General features: G+C 29.9%; 1 protein-coding gene across 1 annotated transcript; it reads right to left on the bottom strand.

Annotated features, from left to right (window-relative positions):
* Nucleotides 1–722: 722 nt before the first annotated feature.
* Nucleotides 723–8,687, bottom strand: LOC114744640 (putative glycine-rich cell wall structural protein 1). Its single transcript, XM_028932807.1, has 2 exons — nt 8,665–8,687; nt 723–1,050 (listed from the first exon to the last, which is right to left on the bottom strand). Exons 1-2 carry the CDS (start codon nt 8,685–8,687, stop codon nt 723–725), a joined length of 351 nt encoding a protein of 116 aa, XP_028788640.1.
* Between the last annotated feature and the right edge of the window lie 2,066 nt (nt 8,688–10,753).

The raw sequence follows: 10,753 nt of genomic DNA, 5'->3' as shown, positions 1-10,753 counted from the left end.
ATATGTAAAAAATGGGTCTTATGACGATATTTTTATCACTAAAAAAGATAAAGCACAAGATATTTTCTGCAAACTTGGCTTAACAATTTCAATATTCTGATTGGAATTCCCACATTTATATTATTGACCGTTAATTAAATTTCGATATCAATGTTGAATACTGGTCAGAATAATATCGTGAAAGATAAAGTGAAAAAACGGATCCGTAGATATTGCATTGACATTTTTTTTTTTTGAGGTACAAGGGAGCAGGCTCGAACCTGCACGCACACACCCAACACACACACCACTCGGCCAAGCGGCTAGTGACTGCATTGACATATCTAAAGTATTTGTTAGTACGCACTCACATATTGTCAAAGTGTGTTTTGAAATTCCAAAAATATCTAAAGTATTTGTCAGTATGCACTTTGCAGGGGAAAAAATGTGTTCACCACCACCACCACCACCACTGCTGCTGCTGCTGCTACGCACTTTGCAGGAAAAAGAATGTGTTCATAACTGCTACTACTGCTACTACTGCTACTACGCACTTTGCAGGAAAAAAATGTGTTCATAACTACTACTACTACTACTACACACTTTGCAGGAAAAAAATGTGTACTACTTCTACTACGCACTTTGCAGGAAAAAAATGTGTTCATAACTACTACTACTACTACTACTTTACAGGAAAAAAAATGTGTTCATAACAACAACAACTACTACTACAACTACTACTACTACGCACTTTGCAGGAAAAAAATGTGTTCATAACCGCCGCCGCCGCCACCATTACCATTACTACCACTACCACCACCACTACTACCACTACCACTACTATTACCACTACTACCACTACCACCGCCACCACCACCGCTACTACCACCACCACCACTACCAGAACCACCACCACCACGACCACTACCACAACCACCACTACTACCAAGACCACCACTGCCACCACTACTACCACCACTACCACTACCACCACCACCACCATCACTACTGCCACTATCACTGCCGCCACCGCCACCGCCACCGCCACCACCACCACTACTACCACCACCACTACCATGCTACTGCTGTTGCTGAATAATGCGACTTTTTACAGATTATTATATAAGAGCTCCTTAATTTTATGTCCCTTAGCAACAAAAATTTAACAGAAAAATAATTTCAGAAACTGAAAAAATACTACATTCAGTCCTTAATATAAGACCTAGATGACTAGTTGGGAAATATTAAGAAAGCCCAAAAATTATTTTAAAGTATTTATATTTGACGTTTTTCTCCAAACTGATTTGGCTAACTTATAAACTAGTATATAACCTAATGATACAAATAAATATTTTAGAAAGATCATGTAACATATACTATAATTAAGTATTTTTTTTAACTTAATCTTTTCAATATAGTCAACTAAATCTTATATTAAAGAGTGAAGGTAATATGTTTTAACAGTAACGACCCTCAAGTTTCAAATAAGAATATGCCAACAAGAAGAAAAACTTCGTCTACCCAATAAATAATGACAATTGCCATTGGTAAATATAGAAAATCATATTTTTAAATAATAATAGTGCTACTCATAATCATAATTATATATTTTTTAAAGTTTTTTTGGGATACATTGGGAAAATTTGAATCACTGACCTCTATCCACACCCAATTGGTTAAGATTTTATTTAATTACTCTACAAATATATAAAGCCAACAATTTTATTTTTCTCAGTAAATCCAAGAAATCTCTCTCTATGTTTTAAAAATTAGAAGGACGAAAATGTTGGTTCCTTTTGCTATCGCACTCCCTCTCTCTCCCTCCGTTGCCGAGTCAAGTCAAGGCACGCGAACACAATGCCCCATTCAGCTAAAAAGCAGATTAATTATTAGTTTGGGGACTTGAGATTTTTTTTCCCCATGTTGAAAATAGTGTTGAACTTTCAAAAGTTTAAAATTTAGTTTAACAACATAAATTATAGATATCACAGTTTTTGTTTGGCCAGCACATAAATATCTCTCTCTCCCCCTTCCCTCCCTCTGAATTTTGAATATTCTAAAGCCTTTTTAATATTATTAATAGATGGATATGTAATTAAATTGAATTTATTGATACTTTGATATATAAATTGTATGGAGTCATGGATTATGATAATTTTGGCAGGCTAAAAATAAATACATAAATAGATTATGCGGCTTTTTGAAAAAAAAAATCCCAAAATAAGCAGAACAATATTTCGGTAAACTCAATAACTGAATAATTATGAAGTTTGTTCATAATGGAAACGACTCACCCATCCACGGATCCACCTCAAAAGCGTAGCCACATAACATGGTAGTTAGACTTTTCAAACATTAAGTTGTCCCAAAAGAAATTGATGGAACGAAAGAGGAAAAAGATTTAGTTAGTAATGAGAAGTTTTAACCCTACAAGTGGTGTATTATGATAGTAAGGAGCATATCTTTATTATTATAGCATTGTATGGGCCACAGAGTAATCCAAAATATACGTTAGTGATGAGAACAATGTGAAATTTTATTTTCATTGAGTCTGATGCAAAGAATACCCCAAAAGTATGATTACGAGAAGCTTGCGCGGATACATTATCCCTCCACAAACATATATCTCAAAACCATCCCTCCAAATTTCCGCTGGACCTGCAGCTTATTTTATTGTTGAAATGAAAATCATTTTAGCGGTTAATCTTTAAATACTTTTGTGAATACTCTATGAGATATATTGTAGTCGTAGTGTGCCACATCGCAACTAAACTTCGTTTAAAACATTCAGTGGGAGGATGTGCCTATAAGATTAAGTTAGTATTAACTTTTATTGATGATAACTAAAACCTCAGCAAAACCTGCAATGTTTTATTTTTTGCTGAAGCATTATGAGATATATTCTGGTCATATTTGATCCCTTGTTTGTATTTGGAGACCAAACAAACATATATCAATTTGAATAGATAAAATACATGTATTTTGTTATATTTCTTTCTTCATCCTTTAAAGATCATCTTTTCTTTTCTTTTCTCTCTCTGCTTTTCTTTTTTTTTTGGAAAAGTGATCTAGCCTGAGGAGGGATCTGAAAATATTGCGTACAAAAAGTGTCCTATGAACTTCACTTCTTGAAACACATTTTCATTTTCATTGCGTTATTTCGTTTATGGTCAGTCTTGCAGGCCACCGTTCATAAACATATATATAAAAAGTTTACAAACTTTAATATATTAATCACCCAATATTCATAGGCTCATGGACTTATTGACTTGTGAGGAGACCTCAAAGTCATGCGCCATTTCAAACGAAACAACCTCTATTTTGTGGTCAAGTTTGGTAGGCCATAGCTAGAGATTACCCAAAAGAACGTTAGCTAGGAGACGTCAAAGAAACAAACAAACACATATATATCGTCTTCGTATGGGCAAAAAGTTGGCGTGCTTGACTATTAAGTCACAATCTGTCTCGCGTCCATTAAAGTCAAATCCGTATTTTATATATCACCCCTTTTTAGAGAAGGATAAGAGTGTCATTAGTTAATTGAGATCAGCTCCATATAAAGAGGTCTAATGTGATGTGTGTTTATTGTTGTTTATTGTTGTTTATTCTCATCAAAGGGAGGAGGATAACTTGGATCTCCCTTCTTAATCTCAATAGTTTTGGGTTGTTGATTCTCCGTCTTTAAAGAAGGATTTGGTTAACCCCAAGAGGGTTGTTGTATCTTTATTCATCATTAATGACATTCATTATCTTTTATCTCTTTACTTAACACCCCTTTGTAATCACAATCCATTGACAAGAATCATACAAGAAACAACTTCATTTACGCATGTGTTAAAATTCTATATTGGTAATAATCGATGAGTTTTTGAAATCCTTTAAATTGTATAAGCATGTATCATTTTTTTAGTTAAGGCAAAACCTAAAAAGAAACTTTAGAGATTATCTACTTTTTCCTAAATATAAAATATGAAGTTATCAATATAAAAATTATCTAGTCAAGTATGAAATCATTGTTAGGGGATTTTAAAACTATGCATTTTTAAAAAATCAATATTAGTTATTTAGTGATAATTAAGTTTAGAAAGAAGAAAGATGCGCAAGAATAAACATAAAATTCTCTTGATTGGCCAAAAAAGAATAAAGATCAAATTAAGGAAGCATGCCACAAATAACTTATAAAAAATTAAAAATAAAGGTGTGCGTACTTGCTGAGTTTAAAAGCAAAACATTGCATACTAGGGTCTTCTCTGTGCAATGCACAGAGCAGTGCGTATTATATATTTTATTCATGCGATAATAATTTTATTATGTTTGCCTCTAGAATGTGATGTCTGATATTCTGGACAAAAACACTCTCTATTACAAAATGAATGGTGATAATTGATTTGTCTGGTTATACATTTATTCTCTATTAAATATGAAATAATGAATATTATGTCAAAATTCTTAAATATGAAATGGTTAAGTTATTGTGCTATCAGACATTAAGTATTTTCTCATATATTATTTTCAAGATCATTCTGTGTATCATTTTTAAAAAGCTGATTGAGAAGCAGGGATTTTTTTTTTCCTATTTAACATTATTGAACGGTTTAATAGTCAATAATTTTTAGGAATTAATAGTTGGCTGTCTAATTGAAGTTATTACAGCATTATTATTTGTAGGCTAAAATACCAAAAAATCTCCTAAATTTTGGGTTAGTTGCGTATAACCTCTCTTATCTTTAAAATTTTAAATTAATGACCATAATGTTTTATGTTTTTATTATTAACCCTTTCGTTAATACAGTTACGGCTAACGGTTTTTGTCGCGTCAACTTTTTTAGTATTTTTTATTATATGTCATGTCATGTAAAAAATAACACTTACGGTTTAAATAAGTAATTTTAATTTCTTTTAGATATTTAAAATGAAATACTTAATTACTTTAAAATATAAAATATTTAAATATTAAAAATTATTTAAAATACTTATTTGATTGAGTTGTTTTTAAATAAAAAAATTATAAATTACTTAAACTTACCTGTCAAATGACACTTTTTGTTTTTTAAATGACATGATATATCATAAAAAATATAAAAGAATCTTGATATGGCAAAAACCGTTAACTTAGATGGTAATTTTAACTGTAGGGAGGTTGATAATCAAAACATTAAATACTAGGGTCTTTAATTTAAACTTTTTAAGATAAGAGAGGTTGTACGAAACTAACTCAAAGTTTAGGAGAGTTTGTGTATTTTAACCTTATTTGAAACGTTTCAGAGTTAGAATCTGAATCAAAATGTTGATTGAGAATTGTTGGTTATCCATCGTGGCATTCAAAATAAACTCAGGTGAGCTTAGTTCAAGACAAAATCTTAGATAAGAGTTCTCCCTTTCAGGCTTTGGACTTGGCTTCTCTCTTTTACCATTCAATTCCTTTTCGCTACCTATTTCCACCATTAGATTGAAATTTCAGTGGTTCGGATATATAAAAAATTTTAAAATTATTTTTTAAACATTTTTATTTCAGTTTTAAAATGTTATGATAAAAGTGTAGCAATTTTGAATTTATTTATTTTTTTAATAATTTGACATTTACTAGTTATCTTAAAAAGCATTAAATTTGGGCTGCTCAGATTCCAAGCTTTTCCTTATATGTGTCAGCCCAAATGAGACTTCTTTTAATATGTAATGGGATGGCAATGAGTATTGATAAGAAGGAGTATGAATGGATATTACCATATTTTTGGTACTCATCATTGCTATGGTAAATCCTATTACCAAACTAAAAAGCAGCCAAATATGCATATGTTGATAATACAACCCTTATTACTATTGTAGGCCTGTAATGGGGTTAAACTAAACGGCTTTAATTTTTTACTTGTTCATGGTGGATTGTGAGTATACACTTTTTTTTTTTATAGTATAAAGTTTTATAAAATTAGTAATTCTAAAAAGGTATACTTACGTAAACATTTATATTTAGTCTTGTAGGCCATATATAGATAATACCTTCAAAATAACGTAACTACTTGGAAGAAGCATGTGTGGACATATTGTCCCTACTCTCCACAAACATATATATCAAAAGTCTATAGACTTTAATTCATTGGAGTAGACCTCAAAGCCACCCACCATTTTACACGAAACAATGTCCAATTGCTTTCATTAGCTAGAGATTACCCGAAAAGAATGCTAGCTAGGAGACATCAAAGAAAAAACTAAACATAAATCTTCGGAAATAGGGGAAAAGTTGGCGTGCTCGACTTATAAAATCACAATCTGTCTCTTGCGTGCATTAAAGTCCAATTTGTATTTTATATATCACCTCTTTGGAGTCACAATCGATTTGACAAGTTTACTATTTGTTTTCAAGTCAAAGCAAAACCTGAAAGAAATTTCAGCGATTATCTGCTTTTTCCTGTATATAAAATATGAAAAAACACAGTAAAAATTAGCTTAGTCAAGTATCAAATCATTTCTTAGAAGATTTTAAAACTATTTGTTTTCTTAAATTAATATTAGTTATTTTGTGATAACTAAGTTTAGAAAGAAGAGAGATGCACACGAATAAAGATCAAATTATCTTGATTGGCCAAAAGAGAATAAAGATCAAATTAAGAAAACAAGACATAAATATTTTTTAAAAAAAAATTCCATTTGGTGCAAAATACAAGCGTCGAATCTTTGAAGAGGCTTGATTTTCTTTTTATAAGCATCATTTTGGATTTGTATAAGCATTTAATGCATTTTTAAAATATTTTTAACCCTAATTAATTATATGTGTCTCTTGTCTATTTTTTTCAACTCATTCTCTCTCCCATTTACCCTCTCTATAAATAAGGATATTTCAGAAAAATAAATTATATTTTTTTATATATTTATTGTCTTTAACTAATTTTAACTAACTTTTTAAATTGTGTGACTTAGTTATCTGATGTTTATATTTTGAATCAGAGGAAGTAAAAACAAAGGTGTGCATACGTACCGAGTCTTAAAAAAAAAAAAAGAAATTACATAATAGTTTTAATTTGAAATTTTTGGCAACACTCATTTAATATCTCTAATAAAGAGAAACTAGGGTCTTCCCCCACATGCATTGCACGGAGCATTGCGTATTACATATTTTATTTATATGATAGTAATTTTATTATCTTTACGTCTAGAATTTAACGTGAGTGATATTTTGGATGAAAAAACACTGTCTATTATGCGTTTTCATACATTTATTCTATAAAATAATTGATTATTAAGTAATGAATATTGTGCCAAAGTTATTAAATATGAAATAATTAAGATATTGTACTATCAAAAATTATGTATTTTCTCATATACTGTCTTCAAGACCATCCAGTGTATCATTTTTAAAAAATCTGATTGAGAAGAAGTTATTTGTTGTTTTCTGTTTAACATTATTGAACGCTTTAATAGTTAATAATCTTTTAGGAATTATATCAAAATAGTTGGCTATTTAATTGAGGTTATCAATACAGCCTTATTATTTGTAACTTTTTAGACTCAGAATCTGAATCTGAATCGTTGGCAAAAAACAAAAGAGAAAACACAACATATTTAATAATGGTTTATCAGGAAAAATATTATATGTATATAAATTTTAATATATACAAAAATTGATTTAGGGGATGTTTGTCTAACTACAAAAGTACTTTTGAAAAATATTTTTCAGTAAATGGAGACAAACTCTTTTACATATTTTTTCGTATACCGTAAAAATACTTTTAAAACTATGATTTTATATCTACCTAAGCAGGGGTAGATTTTATATCTACCTAATCTGACTAGAAAGGCTCTGAAGATATTGCGTAAAACAGGGGTCTTATTATGAGAAGATACTTTTACGAGTTTAAGAACAAAGCACAACATATTTTCTATAAACTCGATGGCCAAAAAAAGATAGTATTTTCTATAAACTTAACAATTTCAACATTTTGATTGGACTTTTCATTATTATTATTGAACCATTAATGTTAAATATTTGTTATTATCACGGTCAACATCATCATTACTGCCGCTCAGGGGCATGTTGAAAATTTTGCAAAACTATAGACTTATTCCTTTAAGTTTCCCTATTTTCTTCACCCGTCTAGTTTAGTTCAAAAGAAGACTTAAAATCCATTATTAGTCTATCTATTAAATTGAGACACTGTGTGTATGGATGTAAGGTACTACCATATATATTTAATTGTTTGAGGAATTCTACGATCACGTGCACATTTTAACGTGTAATTTTTTCCCTGATAAACGATTTTATGTAGTAATTATAAATTGAAACTTAACTTTCAAAGCCCACATGTGGGACTCACAAAAGCTTGATTTGAGAGTGGGACGTGAAAGACTCATGCCATCATTTGCTCCGAAATAAAATGGGAAAAATATGGAATACTCTTATATTCGTTGGGACTCTACGGTAAGTACATTCTCATATGAAATGACGAAAGTGCTCTTAGACTCACCCCGTTTCATTGATTTTGACTAGGATTGGCGGGCCAATGGTGAATATTGATCGATCCCTGGTCTGAGTTAAAAATTAATTTTGAAAAAATTAGTTTTTAATTTTTTAATTTTTAACTTAATTGTAATTTAATTCTTCAAATTTAATTTGTGGCGACTTAGTTACTCAAATTTGGTCTGTCTAATAATTTCTTCCTTGCCGAGTTTAGTCCATTGAATATTGCTTACATGGCATCCTTCTCAACATACATGTTGGATTGTGTTAAAGTAATTGGAATTTTTTTTGAAAAAAACAGTCACTCTGAAAAAGGAAAACAAAGGAAACGAAAATAAAACAGGACGCTCTCTGGCTGCTACTGAGGAGAGATGAATTGTTCCAAGAATTGCGTTGTTGCTTCGGCCAATAAAGCAGGAGCAACGGATTGGTTAGGAGATTAATCTGAAAGCGTAATTCCTCTCAGTCCCAATCCAGAAATGGTTTGTTCTTTTTGTTTTTCCCTTTCGGATTTCTTTCTTTAATTTTTTTCCCCTAAATGAGGAGTGACTCTTTTTCTTTAAAAAAAAATTCCAATCCTTTTAACACATAATCATAGATATATGTTGACAAGAATGCCATGTAGGCAAATATTTAGTGACCTAAACTTGGTAAGGACAAAATTATAAGAGACAAAATTTCAATAACCGAGTCATGTTGAGGTAAATTTTAGAAATTGAGTCACAACAGAAACTAAAAGTTAAAATATTAAATAACTATTTTTAATAATTTTTTTTAAAAAATTCATTTAAATATTAATATTTACAAGTTTAGCCTTAGCGATTTGCTAGTAATTAGTAAATCTTTCAAATTTCTTAATCAAGCTTCTTACATTTACAAATTGCTTTCTTACAATATTAATACTTTAACGCACACTCTTAGATTTATAAGTTAATTCATACATTTTTTAATTATTGATTTATTCACCAACGGTGGGTATAATAGCATATTTGTCATTTTACACGAGAATGTATTACAATAGAGTCCCAAAGAGTATAAGAGTATTTTCATAAATTCACATGATTCTTTTTTGTATAAACAAGTCTCATTGTGCTGGTAAAAAAAAAAGGTCTCATTGGTAATTTTCCATATTTTATTTTGGACGTGTATATTTGTATTAAAGACTATCTATCTTTTTTTTTTTTTTTATCTTTTAAAAGAGAGCACATGGAGGCATGAGTCTTTCACGTCCTATTCCCAAGTCAAGCTTTTGGGAGTCCCACAAGTGCCCTTCGTAAGTTAAGTTTCAATTAATACAAAATACTACGTAATAATGGTTTACCAGGAAAAAAAATTAAATATTAAAAATTAGGCTAAAATATATGTTTTGTCTTTTATGTTTACATCAAATTTCATTTTAGTCTCTTAAGCTTATAAACTGCATTTTTGGTCCTTCGATCTTAACACTGTTAACGGAAAATGCATGCTCATCAAACTTAAGTAATAGATGTTCAATTAAATAGAGTTATTTTATTTCAATTTTTTTACTTTTACGAATATAAATATTATATTAAAAATATTAAAATGGAAGTATGATTTGTCATCTTTTAATTGCACAGTCATAATTTAAATTTGATGAGCTAGCATTTATCATATAGAGATATAATATCTTATAAGGGATTACATAAAATCTTTGGGAGCCCTATGCGTGATATATATCTACCAAGAAACTGTTGAAATAGATTGTGTTGCAAATTATTAGACTTGTTCCTTACACCAAAAATAGCTTAATTAAATTACTTAGATAGACTCACTTCATGCTTACATAGTTGTGATTAATCCTTTAAACACTACTCGTATGGGACCATCATACATCTAATAAGAATAAATACTAAATTTTTAGATACAAGAGGTATAATATACAAATTAATATGCCACACATGAACTCTTGCTCCATTTTAAAGCTTGACGGACAAGAGAAGATTAGGAAAAAAATTAATGCTTTGTTCATTTCTCAAGTTTTGAATGCTTGCATGAATGAAAAAAAAAAAAAAAAAAGAAGCCCAATAACCATTTCTATGGAGGAAGAGGGATCCCTTCTTCAAAATCTTGTAATTCAAATAATCTAGACTCCTTGAAACCCAAAAACATTGCAAAATATAATGTTCACATTTGCACGTTACTTACAGAAAGCAGAAAACCCTTATCAACTATGTAAATTTTCTCATAAGTTTATTCAAGATTTTGAATAATAATCCTTTTTCTTAAAAGAACAAAATAAATGAATCAAATACAATTGTAATGAATAAAATAATGTAAGAAAAAGAAAAATAACTCAAGACA

The sequence above is a fragment of the Neltuma alba genome, unplaced genomic scaffold (genome assembly GCF_004799145.2).
Source record: "Neltuma alba isolate B1F8T4 unplaced genomic scaffold, ASM479914v2 tig00004416_pilon, whole genome shotgun sequence".
Lineage (NCBI taxonomy): Eukaryota > Viridiplantae > Streptophyta > Magnoliopsida > Fabales > Fabaceae > Neltuma > Neltuma alba.
The sequence above is the reverse complement of the archived record's forward strand: the minus strand, read 5'-3'. Positions and strand labels throughout refer to the sequence as shown.